General features: G+C 42.2%; 1 protein-coding gene across 1 annotated transcript in view; it reads right to left on the reverse strand.

The window, feature by feature from the left end:
* The window catches only part of sema5ba (sema domain, seven thrombospondin repeats (type 1 and type 1-like), transmembrane domain (TM) and short cytoplasmic domain, (semaphorin) 5Ba), a 492,613-nt gene that overhangs the window by 22,301 nt on the left and 446,344 nt on the right, over positions 1–23,968 (reverse strand). Inside the window, exon 19 of the mRNA XM_055149649.1 lies at positions 16,030–16,200. Within this exon, the coding sequence (XP_055005624.1) occupies positions 16,030–16,200 (171 nt within the window). The remainder of the gene's footprint in view (positions 1–16,029; positions 16,201–23,968) is intronic.

Consider the following 23,968-nt stretch of genomic DNA (forward strand, 5'->3'; position numbering starts at 1 on the left):
GAGAGAGAGAGAGAGAGAGAGAGATTTGAGATTAATAAAAGCGTCAATGCAACAAGATTTTCCAAGACAGGAAACCCCAAAGATGATGCATGAAGAAAACCTGTGAGTGTGATTTCCACTGAGTCGTACACTATGGGTCAAGATGGAGGGGCACTATTTGATACAAGGAGTGGCAGAGTGGTTATCCTGTCTCTCTCTCAGTAAGGAGGTTGTGGGTTTGATTCCTTTAAGATCCTTTTAACCATATTGATTCATATTTGACAATGGCAGTGCTTTCAAAAGTACCACCCTGACCCATTCCACACGACTCAATGGAGATCTAAAGCACCGAGTTATTTGCAGTGTCTCAGATTAAAATCTGTCACCAAAACAAGACCCAAAGAACAGGAAAAAACCCAGATTATGCCTTTAATTTGTTTAGTTCTTAGAGCTGGGTAGACAGAGGAGGAGCAGTGGAAGCAGATCATTGGTCCAAGTTCAAACCAGGACTTTTTACCTTCAGGATCAGGATTTTCTGAGTCCACAGTCTGAGCCTGTCTCACCACACAACCTTACACACAAAACACCAGCTGTTTCAGGTACAATACATGAGCAAAAAAACTAAACAAAACAAAAACAAACAAACAATCACACCAAGGATAACACTGTTATAAATAATGATTACTGTATTTGTCGGACTATAAATTGCTTTGGATTATAAATTGCACCAGCCGAAAATGGTTGATTTTAATGAAGAAGAAGAAAAAAAACATATATAAGTCACACCAGACTATAAGTCATACTTTTGGGGGGGAAATTATTTTATAAAATCTGAGACCAGAAAGCGATATTTCTCCTTGAAAGGCAAGTTATAGTAATAACAATAGAACAGAGAACCAGGCTGTTAATGTAATATACAAGTTTACTAAACTCTCCATCTCACTCCAAATCTCTAAATCCACTGAATTCCTCATCCTCAGCATCAGTTCCAGTTAGAATTATTCCGGCCTTTCTGAACCCCAACAGAATGGTTTCTGTTGTCACTGAAGTCCAGGCTTTGTCAATTCATCCAATGTCTTCCAGGAAAGTTGCATGGTCCATCCTCCAGATTGTCACAAGTTTCTCTCTCACTCCAAACTTTCTTTCTTCTGCTCGATTACCGTTTTCGGCTGCAGATTTCGCTACTTGCATCTTGTAATCTGCAAAATATTATTTAGTTTTTGGGGGCATTTGTGTTCAGTCTTGTCTTCAGTAATAATCTTAATAAGTTTAAATTTTAAAATTTCAGTGGTACAGAAGTAATAGTGCGATCGACTGACATGATACAGACAGGAGAGAGGCTCTTTCTGCAGGAGACATACACAATAGAGTGCGAAGTGACAGTGGTATAGGAGTAATAGTCGTAGCAGATACTGACACACAAGCCTAGAGCGCCCTCTTATGGCTGTAAGTGTGAACATTTTAATATATAAGTCGCACCGGAGTGTAAGTCCCAGGACCACCCAAACCATGAAAAAAGTGTGACTTACAGTCTGAAAAATACTACAGTTAAAAGGCAAAATATGCAAAATAAAGTCACAAGTCAGTGACTTTCAAGTCCAAGTCAAGTCCCTAGTCTTTGTCCATTTTATCAAGTTAAGTCTCAAGTCCTAAAAATAGTGACTCAAGTCTGACTTAAGTCCAAGTCATGACACGCAAGTCCCCACCTCTGCTATACTAAATGAACTTATGTGAGTTTCAAGCCATGTGACCTCCACAAAAACATACCTGAAGCTGTGTTTTGTTTCATTCACACATTTGAGTAATCCTTTATTATCAGTCTGTCTACATCTTCAAAACTCAAAACACTCTGTTCCACGTTGTGATGTCAGAAGTAGTTTTTAAGTTAACAGCTCCTTTTACCTGTAGTTCAGTAGAGATTGGCAATTCCAGGGCTGAAATCAACCAAATGCTTCTAGTGAAGGTGCATTCTAGTGAAGTGTTTTCAGTTTGAGAGAAAAACTCAGCATAAATATGCAGGGTTTGTGTGTTAAACATGTGTGATGCTTGTGATGAGGAAACATTATAACATAGATGAGAAAGTAGCGTAATGTGGGCCCTTTAAGCACCAACAAAATCAAATGTAAAACCGAGCTGACGTTTGTTTCTCTCTCCTCAGAAGTTTCATGTGACATTTTTGGCGTGAGTCTATTTCCATATAGTGCCAGATGTTTCATAACCGTGCATTATGACGGACTGCCATAATTGCTTCATTTATTTTCATTTATTTGAGTCCCGGATGAAAAAACGGCGGCGCGTTCGCATGCAGCCCACGTAATCCCTCCAATGTCGGCCATTACTGCTCCAGCTTTAATCAAATGACCTGATTTAAATTTTGCAGTGACTGACAGAAGACGTGGATATAATTATACAGAGGAAACAGAAGCAGAGGACCCCACGGATGTCCACCTATTTGCCTGTCAATAAATGCAATTACCCCGACTGGAGGAGCACTATTTGAAATGGGATTTGTCATTGAGTATGTAAATATGTCCAGGAAAGCCCAGCAAATACAAGGGTGACCGGCAAGTTCGAATGAAATCAATGCTTTTAGTCACTTTCTATAGTAAGTCATTTGTAACAAGATGTAAAATATTGATACTTGGAAGCTGATGTCATTAATATTGCCTGAGAGTGTGAAGCTAACTGTAGGCACTACTCGATCTGAGACCTGTTAGACTTGAATCTGAACTTTGTTTTAACAGAATTTGACTTAACTTCAACAGGTGAGCTGATTTGTGAACTGTTAAACAAATCTCTCACAAATAAAATTACAGTCACAAGCAAGGGCATAGGTTATTTGGGGAAAATAAAATAGTCCCTACCAATATTTGCCATTTTAATTTAATAAACAAAAATACACATTTATTCTGATATTTTTTCAAACTCAGTAGTATTAACTGAACAGGTTTAGTTCACATTTAGTTTATTAGATGTTCTGAGATGTATTCAGTGATATGACGACAGGGTTACTCCTGTCGCTATATCATTGACTGTAACAGAGTGATGTCATTAGTGGTGCCAGGAGCCTAAACTGGGGAAGCGGCAGGACAGGGCCGCACCTGAAGATGTGGACTTGAGCAGGAGTAAGTAGTGACGGGCAAATGAGACGGAGCTCCGGAGAATGTCTCGTTCTTTCTGAAACAAATTGCTCTGAAGCACTGCCTCGGAGCTCGTCTCGCAGCAGCCGCTCACGTGACCAACGTCTCGAAGTGTCGGTCCCTCCCCCTACTGCTTCGCTCTGCGTGTCAGTCGCTTCAGTGTATCGAAGCGTTTCATTGGCTCGGCGAATGTTCCGCTCTGCGATTGGTTCAGAGTGCTTCAGAGTGTTCAGTGCGCTAAACTGCTACTGTATAAAAGATGCACCAATATTTCTTAAAAATGTTGGGTAGTGAGGAGTATTGTGTGACGTTAGTGGTGATTTTGGTGACTTTTGGCATTTGATTCATTTTCGATTGCATCTACAAGTGGAAAAAAAGCGATCCATGGTTTGGGATCACTTTGATCTAATTCCACCTAACAAGGTCACCTACTTTCTTATTTACAGCTATTTATGTTGCTCTTTACACATTATTTTAAATCACCATTATTACTGTTGTTGTTAGGTACGGTGTATGATCTGCACACAAGTATTGTCTTACACTAACAATACTTCATCGATGCTGAGACACCTGCGTGCCAATGGTTAAATTTGTCCACTAGAGGTCAATGTTTCTCCGAGGCCTCAGACACGTCGAACCGTTTGAGACAATATTGCGACTGAGGTGTCAGTGCTTCACGAGGCTCCATTCACCCATCACTAGGCGTGAGTGAAGACGCTGCGCACCAAACTTTGAAAAACTTTTCAAAAGGAACTTCATTGGCTTCATCTTCAATTTGCCTTATAATTTGCCAAACTTGCCTTAGAATGAGTCGCCGCGGAAAAAGAGCGACTATCACCACAAGTGCTCCTCCCAAACGGAGCCCTACCCATGCACTTGTGGGTTAGCTGATAATGTCCCCACCAAAGCTGAGACCAAACCTACGCCCTTGAACATTAGCCAACAGTTTGTGTGTTTGTGTGTTTGTTTATCCATCCGACTCGAAGGTCCGAGGACGTTGCCTAGTGACACGCACTGACACGCCAGTTTTCATCAGAACGGAGGAATTCAGAAGAGCTCAAAGGAGACTGCGCAAGGATTCTGAGATAGAATCCAAGATGGCTCTGCCCAATGTCAATTTTAAGTATGGAGTGTTTTTATTGTGTTTGGACGCTTTGGTGTTTTAAATGACTCTCGTATTTCTGCAATACCTTACTGCGTCTGTATCACTGCCTATGGGTTTGGTAGTCGATGTTGTGGTGAGGCCAATATTACGGAAGCCGAGAGGGGTCACAACAAACGCAAACGCCGCAACAAATACAAATGCGACAACACAACAAAAAGCCACAACAAACCAAAAAGCCACAACGGAAATGACCGTGGGACTCTATTTTAATGCAAACGCCGCAACAAATACAAACGCCACAACACAAACGTAAATGCCGCAACACATTAAAAAGCCACAACACATCAAAAAGCCACAACAGAAGTGACCGCGGGACTCTATTTTCCGACGGACCGATCAAGCGTCAAGTGACGAAGAAGAACTACAACGTGAAACGAATAATGATAAAACAATAAATTACTTTTAGTTACGTTTCCAACTTCTCCGTTCCTTTACTTTTCACGTTGTAGTTCTTCTTCTTCACTTGCCGCTTGATCGGGCCTTCGGAAACTTCCGTTGTGGCTTTTTAATGTGTTGTGTTTTTTTAATGTGTTGCGGCATTTGCATTTGTGTTGTGGAGTTTGTTTTGTGGCGTTTGTATTTGTTGCGGCGTTTGCATTAAAATAGAGTCCCGCGGTCATTTCCGTTGTGGCTTTTTTTGGTGTGTTATGGCTTTTTGTTGCGTTGTCGCATTTGTATTTGCTGCAGCGTTTGCGTTTGTTGTGACATCTCTCGGCTTCCGTACAATATTGACCAAAGACTTGTTTTAAACGGGTTTCGCTAAAGGTCTTCTCTAGGGTTGTTAACAGGAGATACAATAACAACAATAACAGTTTTCCGGTTTGCGTCCACGTTTTTCTCCAAGTCGGATACGCGAAACATAATAAAACACTTAAAGAGTGGACGTGATGTCATATCCGAGATATCGAACACACTATCAATTAGCCACTCCCACCTTTTTGTTGAAAAAAATAAAAACAGGACCATGAACCTTTGCATTGATCAGTCTCCTGAAAATGTGCTCTTTAAATCCATTTTGTGATTTTTTTTTTTTCTTGAGTCTCCAGACAATCTTAAAACTTTTTTTGGCAGTTATTACTAATGTGAGCATTGTGTCACCACGGTAACTGATGAACATTCCATCATATCATGTAGATTACCCCCAGCGCGATGTCACTGCGGAGTATCAATAAATTAAGTCCAACTATATATGCAGTGAGGTCTTCTGTATTGATTAAACATTAGATTCTTGTACAGACGTCTATTTGTTTCATATCTTGACAGTTTCAGCTCCACTCGGACGCCTTCTCTCACTTATTCAATTTTGTAACTCCTTTTTGGACACCGTCATCTGCATTTATAGCTCAGAAATAATGTATGAAAAGCCAAAAAAGTCTACAAGGACAACTAGAACTTTTGTCTCAGTGGAGGCGTTATTGCTTTGCCTTGAATGTTCCGCAGTACGGCATTAAACTGAAACTATAAATAACATCCACGAAGACAGGCAGGTGGTGACGTCGGGCCAAAGTGGAGAGAGAAGGAGTGAACGGAGAGAGTGAGAAAGAGGGAGGTGGCGAGAGAGGAGGAGGGAGAGAGAAAAGGAGAGAGAGATGGAGAGGGCACAGAGAGGGAGGGAGTCACAAAAGGAAAGAGAGGATGAGGGAAAGAGAAGAGAGATGGTGAGAGAGGAGGAGAGGAGAGAGGGGTGAACTGGGGAGAGAAAGAGAGGACAGAGAAGAGGGAGAGAGGCGAGGAAGAAGAGAGAGAGAGGAGAGGAATGGGGTAAGGAGAGAGAGGAGGAGGAATAAATCAAGAAGGGATGAGAGAGAGAAGAGAAATGGGGAAGGGGGAAGAGGAGAGAGAGAGGGAGAGGACAGAAGAGGAAGAGAGAGAGACAGAGGAAGGATAGATATCACTCACACACACGCAAGACTAAGACAGAGTTCACATGATGTGTGGTAGTACATGTGGAGGTTAAGTTCCACTGTGCATAAAATTGAAACTGTAACGGACCTCGTCACATGTAGTTAGACCTGTAACAATAATCAATAAATTAATTAATCGTACGATAACTTTAAACGAGCTCGATAACTTTTCCGGCCACGATAAATTCTATTTGCACGCTTGTTTGTTTTCCTCACTCTCTCTCGCTCTCAAACAGACTGAATGTTAGGTTAAGTGTAATGACGCTTGGACCAACACAGTGGATGCGCGCAGAGCCTGAGTGCAGAAAGCGCCGCTGTCTGTGCAGCGAACATAAGGCCGCAACACAAGCTAGTGCCGCTGTCAGAGTGACAAAACAGTTCATCGCCGAGTGACAAAACAAGTCACGATGCCAAATCAACACTGGTGAGTGGGACACGTCTCAACAGCCACATGTGTCAAATTCAGCGAGTGCGCAAACGACGAGAAGAAATGTCTCAAACCCCAACAGCCAATACACACCTGAACCCGATCCACACAACTAGCCCCGCCCCCGAGAGAGCCTAAAATCCACTGAAATCTCACAAGACACCGACACGACACCAGACAGGACAGAGGCTCCCTGATAGCGAAACAGGATCCCATGTCGCGGGTTAATATGAACATTTAAGACCAAAATGACGAGGCTCACAGCAAAAAGTCAATGACTAAAATCACTTTTAAGGGCAATTTTGTTACAGATTTAATAATCCATTTTATTTAATGCTTTGGTTGTGTTTGGTTCAACAGTGGTTTATTCAAGTGCAGTTTTATTAACAAGTCCTTGCTGTGAGCCAGACTACATTAGGATATTCTTATGCTAACAGGTCTATTTTATTTAGGCCTGTTGTTTTTGGTTGTCTTACAGTTCCTATGTTAAATGCTCTTCAGAAAGTCAAGTTTATTGATCTTTAAAAGGGTGTATTTGCATTTTTATTCCATGTTCTTTATATCATTTGAAATTGGTCTCAAAATGTCAATATCGTTTATCGCAGTAAATTCTTGGTCAATTAATCGTCCAGCAAAATCTGTTATCGTTACAGGCTACGTTCAGACTGCAGGGCTTAACCCTCAATTCAGATTTTTTGGTGAAATCCGATGCTTTTCGAGGTCATTCATATTTCCAATTAAATGCGACTTGCATGTGATCTCCAGTGTGAACATTAAACAGCCCGAAAGTGTCCCGCATGTGCACTGGAGACACGACGACATCAACCGCAGCGAGCGTGCTCTGTGTTTACGGAAGTTCAAACATGGACGTGAGCATTGAGCACCTGGAGATTTTAAAGTTCCTCTCGTACCGGAGCCAGAACACGAACAACTTACTTGTTTTAAGGAGGAGATTGAGAAGGAGAAGGACGAGGTTTTTGACCGTGGCGTTTTGTGGGACAGTGGCAGTGACGTCCATTGAAAGGAACGAGTGGATGTGGAGACGGAGCCAAAAGTGGTGAGTGGTGATGTGCTTAGCTTCAGTGACACGGAGTTCATTAACAATTTTCGCCTACTTCAGCGCAGAATAGTTACTTTTGTGGCTTGTTGATAACATGTAGGTTGGATGAATGCACTTTGGCCGTTCACACTGAAGTCGCATGTCAAAAGATCAGATATGTATCAGTTTCAGGAGCACATATCCAAGTGTCCTGGGTCACATTTGAAAAAATCGGATCTGTGTCGTTCAGACTGTCATTAAAAAGATCAGATACAGGTCACAGAGGGGCCAAAAAATCTGATTTGGGTCACTTCAGGCTGCAGTCTGAACGCAGCAAAACTGTAGCCTAACAAAAAACGATAAAATCCGCGCCGATGTGTTTGAAGTTTGACAGAGAACGAGAGACGAGGGAGTGAAGAGAGAGACAGACGTGATGAAGGAGCAAACAGACAGAACCCACTGAAAACCAGTTCATCCTCATTGTTCAAAAATGAAGAAATACGTCTAAGATTTCACGACCCTCCCGACCTCTGCTGCGGAACTCTCCAGGAAAAGCGATAACACCTCCGCGGAGACAAGCAGATGGCAGACTATTGGCGTTTATTGGAGATCAAAACAAAAACAATACAATTAACATAACAGTAGCATCAACTTAGCACTTAGCTCCAGCGCGATTCCAAATCCCATTCCCATTTGTTTGTCTAGAACTACGACACAGGTGCTCCAGGAATTAGACGGCGCCTGAGTGACAGCCGGGTCTAATTCACAGCAATACAATCGGCGAGGAAAAAAAAAAAAAAATCAACAAAAACAATTATAATTCCCGACTACAAGATGTCTCTCGAACACGACTCTAAACAACGCGCACGTGGCCCTGTGCTTCTCCACTCGGCGAAATGAAAAGTGAAAAAGATTAAAAAGAGCAATATGGCGGCGTGATAGTGAAAGGCCCGGCCCTGTGCTCTCCGACGTTATTATGGAGGATGACAGCGAAGTTCAGGCTCGTGTGGATTAGCACAACTCATACATATTTCAGTGTCCTTGTGGGAACAGATTGGCAAAGGGAGGGAGAGGGGGAGAGGAGAGAGGGATGGACAGGAAGAGCGTAAAGGAAGAGATAGTGAGGGCGGCGGAGAGTGAGCGTGAGAAAGAAGCAGGAAAGAGAAAGGGAAGAGAGAGAAAAACAGGAAAGAGAGAAAGGGAGAGAGGCAGAAGGGAGGAGAGAGAGGAGGAGAGAAAGAGAGGGATGGACAGAAAGATAATAAAGACATAGTGAGGGCGGTGTAGACAGAGAGAGTGAGAATGAGGGAGGTGGAGAGAGAGAAGGAGGGGAGAGAGGGATGGAGGGGAGAGGAAGGAAGAGAGAAAGTGGGGAAAGAGAGAGAGGAGTAGGGTGAAAGAATAAAGAGATGAAAGAGAGGAAGAGAGAGAGACAGAGAGAGAGAGAGAGAGAGAGGATGGAGAGGAAGCGTGAGAAAGAGGGAGGTGGTGAGAGAGATGGGGAAGGAAAGAGAAAAGAGAAAGGGAGGGGGGAGAGGTAGAGAGAAAGGATGAGGGAGAGAGAAAAAAAACATGAAAGAGAGACAAAGAGAGAGGCACAACGGAGGAGAGGGATGAGGAGGAGGGGGTGAGAGAGAGAAGGAGAGGGAGAGAGAAAGAGAGAGACAGAGGGAAGGAGAGGGAGAAGGGGCTGAGAGAGAGAGAGAGAGGGCGATGGAGAGCAAGCATGAGAAAGAGGGAGGTGTTGAGAGAGAAAGTGAGAGAGTGGGGGAGAGGAGAGAGGAAAGGAAAGAAGAGGGAACGAGGGAAAAGAGAGACAGAGAGAGAGGGAGGAAGGTGGTGAGAGTGGAAAGATAGAGAGAGGGGCGTAGGGTGAAAGAAAAGAGTTCGAAGAGAGAAAGAGAGAGAGAAAGGAGAAAAAGAGAGGGATGGACTGGAGAGCGTAAAGGAAGAGACACTGAGGGCGATGGAGAGTGAGCGTGAGAAAGAGGGAGGAAAGGGAAAGGTACGGGAGAGAGGTAGAGCGAGAGGAGGGAGGGAGAGAGAAAAAACAGGAAAGAGAGAAAGGGAGAGAGGCAGAAGGGAGGAGAGAGAGGAGGAGAGAAAGAGAGGGATGGACAGAAAGATAATAAAGGAAGACTAAGTGAGGGTGGTGTAGACAGAGAGAGTGAGAATGAGGGAGGTGGAGAGAGAGAAGGAGGGGGAGAGAGGGGAGAGAGGGATGGAGGGGAGAGGAAGGAAGAGAGAGACGGAGGAAGGGTGGTGAGGGTGGAAAGGTATAGAGAAAGGAGTAGGGTGAAAGAAAAAAGAAATGAAAAAGAGAGAGAGACAGAGGGGAGGAGAGGGAGGAGGGGCTGAGAGAGAGAGAGAGAAAGGAGAGAAAGAGAGGGATGGATAGGAGAGCGTAAAGGAAGAGACAGTCAGGGCGATGGAGAGTGAGTGTGAGAAAGAGGGAGGAAAGAGAAAGAGACGTGGGAAGGTAGAGAGAGAGAGAAGGGAGGAGAGAGAAAAAACATGAAAAAGAGAGAAAGAGAGAGGCAGAAGAGAGGAGAGAAAGGAAGAGTGGTGAGAGAGAGAGAGAGAGAGGGATGGACGGGAGGGATGGACAGGAAGACCATAAAAGAAGAGACAGTGAGGGCGGTGGAGAGCGAGAGTGAGAAAGAAGGAAGTGGTGAAAGAGAGAGTGAGAGAGAGGGGCTTAGGAGAGAGGAAAGGAAAGAATAGGGAGCAAGGGAAAAGAGAGAGAGGGAGGAAGGGTGGTGAGGGTGGAAAGGTAGAGAGAGAGGAGTAGGGTGAAAAAAAAAAGATGAAAAAGAGAAAGGGAGAGAGACAGAAGGGAGGAGATGAAGGAGGGGTTGAGAGAGAGAAAGGAGAGAAAGCGAGGGATGCACAGGAAGGCCATAAATGAAGAGACAGTGAGGGCGATGAAGAGTGAGCGTGAGAAAGAGGAAGGTGTTGAGAGAGAGAAGGAAGAAAGAGATAGGGGAAAGGAGAGGTAGAGACAGGAGAAGGGAGAGAGAAAAAACATGAAAGAGACAAAGAGAGAGGCACAAGGGAGGAGAGAAAGGAAGAGGGGCTGAGAGAGAGAGAAAAGAGAGAGAGAGGGATGGACAGGAAGACCATAAAGGAAACTCTTCCTTTATGGCGGTGTTGACAGAGAAAGTGAGAGAGTGGGGGAGAGGAAAGAGGAAAGGAAAGAAGAGGGAGCGAGGGAAAAGAGAGGGAGGGGGGGTGATGGTGGAAAGATAGAGAGAGGGGCGTAGGGTGAAAGAAAACAGATGAAAGAGAGAGAGAAAGGAGAGAAAGAGAGGGATGGACAGGAGAGTGTAAAGGTAGAGACACTAAGGGCGATGGAGAGCGAGCGTGAGAAAGAGGGAGGAAAGAGAAAAGGACAGGAGAGAGGTAGAGCGGGAGGAGGGAGGGAGAGAGAAAAAACAGGAAAGAGAGAAAGGGAGAGAAATGAGGAGGCGGTAAGAGAGAGGGGAGAGAAAGAGAGGGATAGACAGAAAGACAATAAAGGAAAAGATAGAGAAGGTGGTGTAGACAGAGAGAGGGAGAAAGAGGGAGGTGGAGAGAGAGAAGGAAGGAGAGAAAAAGGGAGAGGGAGGGATGGAGGGGAGAGAAAGGAAGAGAGAAAGACGAAGAGAGGTGGTGTGGATGGAAAGGTAAAGAGAGGAGTAGGGTGAAAGAAAAAACAGATGAAAGAGAGAAAGAGGGAGAGACAAATGGGAGGAGAGGGAGGAGGGGCTGAGAGAGAGAGAGAGAGAGAGAGGAGAGAAAGAGAGGGATGGACAGGAAGGATGTAAAGGAAGAGACAGTGAGGGCGATGGCGAGCGAGCAAGAGAAAGATGGAGGTGGAGGAAAGAGAAAGGGACGGGGGAGAGGTAAAGAGAGAGGAGGAAAGAGGGAGAAAAACATGATAGAGAGAAAGAGAGAGAAGGAGAAGGGAGGAGAGAAGAAAGAGGACGTGAAAGACAGGATATAGGGTGGTGTAGACAGAGAGAGTGAGAAAGAGAGAAAGAGGAACAGAGGGGAGAGGAAGGAAGAGAGGGAGAGGAAGGGAGGGTGAGGACACAGAGGTAGAGAGAGGATGACCTAGAGAGAAAGAAGAGATGAAAGAGAGAGAGAGAGAGAGAAAGGCAGAAGGGAGGAGAGAGAGAAGGGGGAGAGAGGGGGAGCGAAAGAAAGGGTGAAGGAGAGATGTTGGAGAGTTGGATAGAGAAATAGAGAAGGAGGGAGGTAAAATTGGAGGAGGAGGGAGAGAGAAAGAACGGATGAGAGAGAGAAAGGGATAGATAGGGAAGAGAAGAGCGGAGGGAGAGAAGACGAAAGCAAGAAGGGGGCAGAGGGGAAGGAAAGGCAAGAAGACAAAAGAGCGACAGATGGGGTAGAGGACAGGAAGAGAGATATAAAAAAGAGAGGACAGAGAGAGAGAAGAAGAGAGGAGTGGAATATTGTTACCCCAGTCACATCGTGGGCTGAAGATGGAGGGATGATTTATGGGGCGGAGGGCAGGAGAAGAGAGGGAGAGGTGAGTGTGGTCAGTAGTTCAGCGCACACTGGCTTTGATATGTCCATTCAAATCAGTGGGCTGTGATCACTTTTAATCATATGCTAATTACTATGCAGGCAAATTCACTTAGCTCTATTATTCAACTGATGACGGCTTTGATGAGTAAAGAAAGTCTCATATAGTGTTAATGAAGCTGTGAAGGTACCTCCAATTACTCACAAATTAGTTTTTCAAATACACTTTACGTTTTCTGATGCTTTAAAGGGTCCATATTACGCTGTTTTCTAACTTGTGTTAAAATGTTGTAGCACTTGTGGTCAGATAAAGAGGCTTCAGAGAGGGTATATTTACGTCCATTTAATGCCGTATGCACTGAAACACAAGAGATACATTAATGACCACGCTATAGGGGAGTTTCATTGTTGACAAAAGCGCGCGTTGCATGCTGGGAATTATTTTGGTCGGCGGCAAGAAACACTAATTCAATATGACGGATGGAGCGAGAAAGCACGTAAAGGGTTATTTATTCACTCTAACGGCAGAGGACCCAAGACGATTTGACCAGAAATTGGTCATAAGCGTCGACGGAGCCAAATCACCCTTTTCAACCCCTACAAAAGGTGGACCAAACCAAATTTCAGGTCGGAATCGCCAACTACCTGGACAAATATTCACTTCGATGATATCCACAATGACTTGGTGGAAACTCCTGGGCCATTCACAGCACAAAAGATGAAAGTCTACAAGAGTCTCGATGTGTTGTTGAACTTGTTGGAGTCACGTTTTGCTAGGATCTTCTACGTTTGCTCTGCGGATGTTTGAAAGCCATTTAATTCGCCGTTAGCAGTTCTTTTCACTTGTAATACGAAAAAGACATTTTCCTTCTTCCGTGCTTCTATTTGTGCATCCGATAATGCAGCAGGAATTTACCATTATCGTGGATAAATACGTGAGGTTACACACTGTGTTTGACCGCTATCATGTTTCTTGCCTCCGACCAAAATATTTCCCAGCATTCAATGTGGGCTTTTAATAACAATGACGTCAGCTGAAACCCCCCTGTTCATGTCCAGGCACACTTTACAATTAGGACCTGCGAGGACCCCACCGAGTTGTCTTCCCCTGCCTGTGTGCATCCCCAGCATATTTCCTCTCTACAATCGTATCTGTTTCTTGTGCACATGAAATATAAAAAAATTAATAAATACAATTTCCTTTATACAAATCTGATATAAAATAATAAAAAATAAACAGAGGTGGGTGGTGCTTTCTAATTCATTATCATTACTGTGCCTGCTTAATACTATTGGTCCCATAATGTTGTTTCCTAATCACAAACAAACCTAGAGTTGTGTTTTGTTTCATTCACACGTTTAACACACAAATCCTGCTTATTTAGGCTGAGTTCTTCTCTCAAACAGAAAAACACCTTGTGATGTCAGAAAGTGCTCCACGTGCGCATGTTATACATCATTATAAAGTTTAGATTCTCTATATTATGTCCATTTAATCCACTTTACAGACAGATAAATGTCTTAATATGTGGCGCTGCATCAGTATTTATCTGCTAGTAATTTGTCTGTGTTTATGACAGCGTGCTGCCCCTGAACGCACCCTCAGAGTCACGTCACTCACGTGTGCTTGTTTACAAACACAGCTGCTGTCAAAATGCTGGATTATATTCTTTTTACGGATGATCTTTTTGAGTCAGGATTGAAAGGTCACTTATTTGTGAAGACTTGAGGTGTCTGTGTGAGCGGTGAGTGTTGCAAATGTGTCGATTTTGAAGCTACTTTTGGTTCTTTCTCATTGTTTGGCTGCTGTAGCTCCCAAACATAAACAGCCTGTTTTCTCAGACATTGGCCTATTGTAAAGTGACTACAGTGGCTGTATATATGTTTGCATTGATATGTAAATGCTCTGTGAATAGAGGTGTAAATGGTGGCATTTACGTATGATTTATTGCCGCGGCGCGCATGGATTTACCGCTAAAGAGTGATAGCGGTAGTTTACTTACTTTGTTTACAGGCTAGAATGTGATACAAAAATACTGTTTTTAAATATAAATGTAAAGAGGCAGTATAACAAAAAATGTAGCCTAAATAAACCCAATATAAAATCCAATAGAACCAAACCTAAGTTTTATAATCATTTGAACATTTACAGTGAAATTTTACATCACTAAATATATCGGCTTTTATATCAGCTATCGGCACATTCAACTCCTGTTTTATTGGTATCATATCGCCCTACTCCATACACCTTCACTAGGATGATTTCACCCTTGGAATTGCCAATCTCTACTGAACTAAAGGTAAACGGTAGCTGCTAACTTGAAAAAATACCACTTGATGACATCACAAGGTGGGACAGAGCATTGTGAGCTTTGGAAATGTAGACAGACTAATAATAAAGGATGACTCAAACATGATAATATTCTGTGGAAATAGAAAAGCAATAGACATAAAGAGGTGACTTTCTGTTTTCACAATCATACACATAATATTATAGCCTTCATAACATTTTGGAAATATTTATACCAAAGTGAAAAGTTATTGACTTACTGGAGTTTAACAACAATATTGTTAAATTGGAGCAGCAAAACAATTCCTGGATATCTGTGTTGTCTGAAAATAATGGACCACCCCCTGATACACTTGAAACAAAATCATCTCCATGTAAATGAGCTTTTCCCAAACGAGGCTTGTGTACTCTGAAACCAAGTCCAACATTTCTTCAACCAAACTCAACTATGATAATTATTGCCCATATGAGCAGTAAAAGTACAAATAGTAGTATTACTATCACATGTGTGGGTATTGTAGTATAAGAAGTAGTTTTCTTACCATCAAAAGTATGAGTAATGCATCATGGACAAAATAGGAGCTTTACTAGCAAATGTCTGAGCAATGTAATATATTGTAGTAAAAAAAAAAAAAAAATGCAATACCCATATTACCCATACATGTAACAGTAAGAACAGATTACATGAATGGGTAATGGATTATGTGTAAGTCACTTATATGTGTTATGTATTATGGGTAATGTAGTTCCCTTACATCACATATATGGGTAATGTATTGTGGGAAATGTATTTCCCTACCATAGTTCCCTCATGTCACATGTATGGGTAATGTATTGTGGGTAATGTAGTTCAGTTACATCACATATTTGGGTAATGTATTGTGGGTAATGTAGTTCACTAACATCACATGTATGGGTAATGTATTATGGGTAATGTAGTTCCCTAATGTCACATATATGGGTAATGTATTGTGGGTAATGTAGTTGTTACATCACATATTTGGGTAATGTATTGTGGGTAATGTAGTTCACTAATGTCACATATATGGGTAATGTCTTGTGGGTAATGTAGTTCGTTACATCACATATTTGGGTAATGTATTGTGGGTAATGTAGTTCACTAATGTCACATGTATGGGTAATGTATTGTGGGTAATGTAGTTCGTTACATCACATATTTGGGTAATGTATTGTGGGTAATGTAGTTCGTTACATCACATATTTGGGTAATGTATTGTGGGTAATGTAGTTCACTAACGTCACATATATGGGTAATGTATTGTGGGTAATGTAGTTCTCTATTGTCACATGTATGAGTAATTATTACGGGTAGTGCAGTTCCCTTAGGTCACATATATGGGTAATGTATTATGGGTAATGCAGTTCCTTTACATCACATGTATGGGTAATTTATTGTGGGTAATGTAGTTCCCTTACTGTCACATATGGGGGAAATGTAGTCACCCTTACATCACTTGGATGGGTAATGTATTATGGGTAATGTAGTTCCCTTATCGTCACATGTATGGTTAATGTATTATGGGTAATATTCCCTTACCGTCACATGTGTGGGTGTTGCACAGGGCCTCCTCTGTGTGCAGGCCTATGCAGATGTCTCCTCCATTAGAAGGGGACGGGCTGTTACAGGAGCGTGTCCTCTGATAATGTCCTCCTCCACAGCCCACAGAGCACGGAGACCACGAGGACCAGCACGACCACGAGCCCTTCACTGAACACACAAGAAAGAAAAAAACAAAACACATATTTAAATAATGATTTTTTTTTTTTTTAGCTTTATGTTTTCCAATGCTTTTTATATTTTGTTTTCATGTAGGATTTAGTGTCTTTTACTGTTTTAATTTGTCTGTGCAGCACTTTAGATATGTCACATTTGTAAAATATGCAGTGGGACGTCTTAATATAATCTTCAGAAGTAAACAGTATGTATCATCAAAGTAATGAGAATGGCACAGATGGCCCTTGGAGCAATCCTCTGTAGGTTTTCCCTCAGTACACATAGTGAACTTGTGGTCTCACTAGTGCTGCTTCAAAGCTCAGGGCCACTCCAAAAGAATACTGCTCCAACACTGCAGTTACTCCACTTTTGAGGCGTAAACCATCAGGGACTAAGCCAGGTCCCCAGAGCAAAACTAGTACAACAAAAGACCACCCCCAGAGGAAACCCACCACCTGAGAAACACCACTACAGTCTCAAGTTTGACAACTCCACAGCAGGGGGCAGTAAGTTTATAGTCCAGTTATCAACATTGGACTGACTGATCGTTTGACAGCTCTGTTTCTCTTTCCTTCTCTCTCCACTCCCTCTCTCTCCTGCTAAATCACCATCACGTTACCTCTTCAAACCTCTCTTTTTCTCTCTCCTTCCATCTCGCTCTCTCTCACACCCCCACGCTCTCTCCTAACATATCTCTCTCTTTCCCCTTCTCTCTCCTCTCTCTCTCCTACCATAACCCTCAACCATATTTCTCTCCTCTCTCTATCTCTCCTAGTATCTCTCTCACTCTTTCTTTTTCCTCTTTCCTACCATCTCTCTCTCTTTCCCCTTCTCTCTCCTATCTCTTTCCCATATGTCTCTCTTTCCCTTTCTCTCTTCTTTCTCTCTCTCCTACCATGTCTCTTGCTTTTCCCCCTTCTCTCTTCTCTCTCTCTCCTACCATATCTCTCTCTTTCCCCTTCTCTCTCCTCTCTCTCCTACCATATCTCTCTCTTTCCTTTTCTCTCTCCTCTCTCTCTCCTACCATATCTCTCACTCCCCTTTCTTTCTCTTCTCTCTCTCTCCTACCAATAGCTCTCTCTTTCCCCTTCACTCTCATCCCTCTCTCCGCCCATATCTCTCTCTTTCCCCTTCTCTCTCCTCTCTCTCTCTCCTAGCATCTCTCTCACTCCTCTTTCTTTTTCCTCTCCCCTACCGTCTCTCTGTCTTTCCCCTTCTCTCTCCTCTCTCTCTCCTATCATACCTCTCACTTTTCCCTTCTCTCCTCTCTCCTACCATATCTCTCCTTCCCCTTTCTCTCTCTCTTTCTCTCCTACCATATCTCACTCCCCTTTCTCTCTCCCCTCTCTCTCCTACCATACCTCCCCCTCTCATCTCTCTCTCCTACCGTGTCTCTCACTCCCCCTTCTCTCTCCTCCCTCTTTCCTACAACAGCCCCCAACTCCTCTCGCTTTCCTACCACATCTTTCACTCCCCTTTCTCTCTTGTCTCTCTCTCTTACCAGACCCCCCCCCCCCCCTACCATCTCTCTCCCTCCCTCCTCTCTCCTCATTTCTCTCTCTTTTCCACCCCTCCACCCCCCTCTCTCAGTGTCTATATAGGTCAGAGGTAGGACTGTGTGTGTAATTGATCTGACTGTACCTCTCCGGAGAAACCATTCATTTCAATCTCCTCCCAGACGCCCTCTGCCTCTCTGTCCACACTTCATCTGATGCTATCGCTCCCTCTCCCCATCCACTCTCCTCTCTTTCCCCCTCTCCTCCCATTCTCCATCTCATTCTCCCTCACCTTCCACCCTTCTCCCCTTCCACTTTCTCACTGTCCTGTCCAATCCACTCTCCTTCCTTCCTTCCTCTCCGTCCTCTCTTTTTTGTCATTGTCCCTCTCTCTCTCTTTCCCTCCCTTCTCTTATTTCTATTTACCTCCCTCTGCCATATCTTCCCTCTCCCTTCACACTCTCCATCTCTCTCTTCTCTTCTCTATATCATTTTTTTAAACACCTCCACTTATTTTTCTCCTCCCCCTTTCTTCTCCTATCTGTCTCTCTCCCTCTCTACTGCGTCCTCTTTCTCGGCTCTATTGTCCACCTCCCCTCGCTCTCATTGCTTCTCTTTCATCCCTTTCTTCCTCCTTTGTCTCTCTCTTCTTCTCTCTCTCCCTCCTTGATTCTTAATACTGTAAGATCTGCAAGTCTTTCTCTCCTCTCGCCTCCTTTCTCTCACTTTCTCTCACTATCTTTCTCTCCTCTCTCTTTCTCTTCGCCTTCAGTTTTAATAAGATCTGCAGGTCTCCACATGGCAAAGGTGTTATGACAATGGGACACATGACTAAACAGTCTCACACATACGGGCGACTTCCTGGACAGCTCGGAAAACGTGTCAGAGGTTTAATTAGCGCAACTGATAACAACGCAATGCTAATAAATGAATGTGCAGAGTTCTTTGTGGTAATCTGTTCATGTCTAACCGGCACAAGAAGGTTTTAGGTTCAGTTGCCAGTATGCATGTTCTCCCTGTGTCTCAAGAAAATGAAATAGATTTAAACTGAACTTATCCATGGCTGAAGTAAGTCTACATGAGGACTAACACAAACAAGATACATTTCAAAATTAAACATTGCATCTTAGAAACACGTGAGTACGACCAAAAGTAATCCATGCTATCACTTTAAAGATCACATACTGTGCTTGAGCCTCTATATAGAGGGATTATCATACTACTTCACTCGGTGCTTTTACTGCGCATGTCTCCTGCAGTTACAGGCTGCTATTCCGACATGACGCTATTGAGACATTGACGTCTAATTGTCAGAGCAGCGGCATAAACATTATTTTTCAAGTGACCCACTACTCTGACGTTTTTGTTGTTTTTTTATTTCGGACCAACTTTACTATTTTTCAAACATGTGATTTTAAATCTCAATAGTCATCTAAAACAGCTTAATTAAAGAAACAGTCTGCAGACTACGGCTTTAGAAAGACGTGGTGCCCAGTGGGAGTTGACATCCCCATAAACATCATAACAACACAGAGTCGATGTGACAGATTTCGTGGGGCCGGTGTGTACATGGCTCATATCCCGCACGCCACAGAAAGTCGCCCTCTGCAGACAGATGCACAGGCATCTGCGCAGACATCTGTCCCAGGGCATCTGTCCCAGGGCATCTGTGTGGCTTCCTTTCTGGCCTGTCTGAAGTGGAGATGTAGATTTACAGGCTCGTCTGTTGTATTTGTTGTATTTAATTGACCTCCATTATCTATCAGCTATTCTCCTTGGACACCTATGTTGCATGTTTTTTGGTCAAACATGCTGACACTCTCGCTGTGCCTCATATGAACCTCAGGAATGATTTCATAATGTGAAATACACTCAAAAGAAACATGGATACTTCATTTAAAACAATATATTAGGTTTATTAAATCTGGGGTCTTGCAAACCATACTCACATCACCTCATGTGACATATCACCACCAACAGATTCTTAACACCGGCAATATCTGCACATCACACTAACGATCAGCAGATTGTTTTTGTCATTTATACCAAAATGACTACACTACGCTGCTGAACGCTACACGTATCACTGATTGAGAAAATAACATTGTAGAACAAAGTACAGAGCAGTACTGGTGGCGGTGAACACGGAGGTTGACCGGCAATATGGTGTCTTGAAAATAAGAGAATAAACTTACTCAAACGTGCACTCCAAATACATCTTCGAGAGGGTAAACGAGAAGGGGGAACAGCTATAACATGATTAAAAGCTCTGAAAAGTCCATTTTGCAGAATAGGTCTGCTTTAAGAAACCCTGTCCTTGACTATGGTCGCTGGGCATGGCTCATTGCTCCTGATAGGTTGCTCCAATAGTAATGAAGTACACAGTAAAGGATAGGCCTAGTTTAACCTTTAAAGAGTACCCATACTGCATTCATTACAAACGGGATAATCACGTACATTGGTCTCTTAGTCTCTTAATTGCATGCAGTTGTTGGTATGACTTTTTTATTATTACATGTACAACAGATAATGTCCTACAGCTAAGATACTCTAACCAAGTTAATGAGGTGGAAATCAAGGTAAAGTAGTACTAAACAAGACTAGCTCAAGATTTGCAGATGGGTCCCCACAAATCTTGAAAGGCTGCCCCAGAGACACTGAAGGAAGGGGCAAACGCAGAGGACAAAAGCATATGTTAACTATCCTGATACTGCCCTCATTTACTCATTGTCTGGTCATGTTTGTTTGTGACTAACTGGTGACTCACTGGTGAACTCAACCAGTAGTTAACCAAGTCCCTGGAGCATGTGGGGTAGTTACTGTAGATGATGTCATAGAGGGACTAGTCACAGAAGAATAAGAGAGTGAGAGATACTTTATTGACCCCAAAGGAAATTCAAGTTTCACTGCAGCAACATTTACACCGCACGCCTCAGTGGCCTTTGTGTCTCAATCAAAGGTCTTAGTGCAGTTTAAGACGAGGACTGGTCAGGCAGGGTCAGCAGATCCTGTGGAAAAGCTAAAAGTGTCCCTCCTCTGTGTCACAAAAGCATCCAGGTGAAAATAACAGGAAAAGCCTCGTTCTAACTCCGCTCTGGTGTTTCAGTTGGTGATACTTCATTTCCTCAAAGGGTTTCTTCGACCACATTTGCTGCCACATATGGTGTGAAAAGCCTAGCTGCATCACTAGCTGCTGCACGGTCTTGTGTCTTTTGAACTGCACACGCCGCACTTCTTAGTCGGTTAACATCCCATGATATGATGTTAAAAACTGAGCTCAAAAAACAACACAAAAGAGGCCTACATGAGCCAAAAGCATCGCTACAAAAAGACAATGTTTACTATCAACAATCCTATTCAACATTTACCAGCATTGTAAATAAAGTGAGTCACAAGTGAGCACAGAAGACTATAAGTGACTAAATAGTGACTCATTATAAACAGAATAGTGCTGATGTCTCTTATGGCGTCATTTCATATAATAAGCTCCTTTACTTATTAATTATATTTGGTGAAGGGAAAAGTGAAATTTATTAAACTTTTCACAAATATAGCATTTTTAAAACAATAAAAGGTAAGACAGTGATCAAACTACTTGATGTATTAGCAGTTAATACCCCATAGAAGTGTAATACCCCCTCTTAAATGATCCTATACCCAAAAGTAGAGATTGGCAATTCCAGGTTTGAAATCACATAAATGATTCTAGTGAAGGTGTATGGAGCACTTCCTGTTTTACCACATGACATCACATGTGTTTTCTATTTGTGAGAAGAACAAAACATGCAGGGTTTGCGTGTTAAATAAGTGTGAATGAAAAAAAAAAATTCCAGGTATGTTTGTGATGAGGAAACAACATAATAACACAGATCTGAAAATAGCGTAATATGGGTCTTTGAACTCTGGTCTAGTGTTCTTTGAAGTAAACTTGGCTCAGTTCTTTGCATGTTAGAGCTGACATAAAGGCCAGATGCTTTAGCACCTCCTCTGCGTTAATGAGAGACCTTTGGATGGCCTTTATCTCTGTCTGAGCTTTAAACACAAAACAAGACAAGGTACAATGTGTTTCATCAGATGGCAATAAAGGTTTAAGTACCACTGAGGAATCGTCTGTGCTTAAAAACTATGTTGAACTCTTGTGATTGTAAAGGCGTCACTTTTCTCATGGAGCATCTGCCACATGCTTGTCTGCATGGAGGTGTTATTCCTTTGAATGTTCCATGGTCTGGCAGGAAATTCTATTAAAGGTATCTTTTATTGCTCAGATATACCTTAAAAATGTGCCTTTTTACTGCAGGATTATCTCTTCACAGATCTAATCTGGTGAATCCGTTCATCCATCCATCTATCTATCCATCTGTCTATTTATCTATCCACCCATCTATCTATCCACCCATCTATCTATCTATCTATCTATCTATCTATCTATCTATCTATCTATCTATCTATCTATCTATCTATCTATCTATCTATCTATCTATCTATCTATCTATCTATCTATCTATCTATCTATCTATCTATCTATCTATCTATCTATCTATCTATCTATCTATCTATCTATCTATCTATCTATCTATCTATCTATCTATCTATCTATCTATCTATCTATCTATCTATCTATCTATCTATCTATCTATCTATCTATCTATCTATCTATCTATCTATCTATCTATCTATCTATCTATCTATCTATCTATCTATCTATCTATCTATCTATCTATCTATCTATCTATCTATCTATCTATCTATCTATCTATCTATCTATCTATCTATCTATCTATCTATCTATCTATCTATCTATCTATCTATCTATCTATCTATCTATCTATCTATCCATCTATCTATCTATCTATCTATCTATCTGTCTGTCTGTCTGCAGGATTGCCTCTCCACAGATCTGATCTGGTGACTCCATCTGTTTTCTTGGGGATACAGTATAGTCATTTTGATGCAATACAGTGGAACATTCCTGGCAAAGCTGTAACATCGCCATAGAAACAAACAGGTAGCATGCCCTCAGAACCCCCCAGAAAAGTTACATAGTGCTCCTTTAAGGCTATCTATCTGTCCATCCATTCATCCATCCATCTATCCATCTACCCATTAGTCTATCCAGCATGTGTACAGCATGTAGGCCAAGATCAGCAGAGTGAATTTTATAACAATTCTTTGAAAATTTGATTCTAATTGTCATTTCTCAAGTGACGGTGAAACTTCAGAAATGGCTCAGATTCAAAGCTAGTCTGTGTTCACACCAATTGTTCAGTTTTGGCGTCTGCTCGGAGGAAAACAATAGCTGGACCCTTCATTGCAAACTGTGGTGTCATCTTATTTCCATACCAAAATACGACCAAGATCTGTTACAAACTTTATGATTCTGTCTTAACAAAGAATCTAAAACACCAAATAGAATCACCCCCTCAACTTCTCCATCTCCTGATCCTCACCACCACTAATGACTAGGGTGTAGATTGAAATATTTTCCTTAACAAATCTTCCCCACAAAACCCAGAAACTAATAATAATCCTTATTCAACTGGGATGAGTTTTACCTGGGGTCCCTTGGTAAATTGTAATAATTTCGGGTGTCATCTGTGTTTGTAGTCTGGTATGAATCATCCATGACTGTAAAAATGCCTGTAAAAATTCCCCTGAATTTGACCTCCTGTAATTCTGCAAACTCAGAGCTCCTCAGGTGAGTCTAGTCCCGTGTGAACGCTCGTGTCTGTAAACTGGCCTGTTTTTCGTCTGTGTTGAGGCGAATAGTGATTGAAAACATCTCTACGGCCCATTTAAGGTCAAAATATGAACAAAATCAGCAATATTTATTTTCTGCAGACTATACTCTAATCCAGCTATTTTTATTTCTACAATTAAAAAGTAAAAAACATAAAACTAACTGTGGTAAAGACGAGACCCAGACATGCAACCATGTTGTCGTGGGAACCAAGAACCAGCAGCATGGAGCCTATATAGAGAAGTTTGGGTGCTTTTGGTGCAAAGTTTGTAAAGTTTGGATGGACTGGCTGTATCAGCGTGACTGGATTAACAGAGACACTGTGGCTGTTTCATGACAAATCTAGTCGTGTTGATGTCACTGTGATCAGTAAGAAACACAGTATTTGACACTACAGTGCAGGAGCATTCTGTTAAAAACAAACTGATGTCAGCGACATAATGAATTAAAAGGTTCTTCTCTTGTTTGGTGTGTTTATCAATACAACATTTCTGGAAATAAAATCTGTAAAAAGTAGTAGTTTACTGAC

Source organism: Boleophthalmus pectinirostris, unplaced genomic scaffold (assembly GCF_026225935.1).
Source record: "Boleophthalmus pectinirostris isolate CB_2022bp ecotype Guang Dong unplaced genomic scaffold, ASM2622593v1 HiC_scaffold_1, whole genome shotgun sequence".
Lineage (NCBI taxonomy): Eukaryota > Metazoa > Chordata > Actinopteri > Gobiiformes > Gobiidae > Boleophthalmus > Boleophthalmus pectinirostris.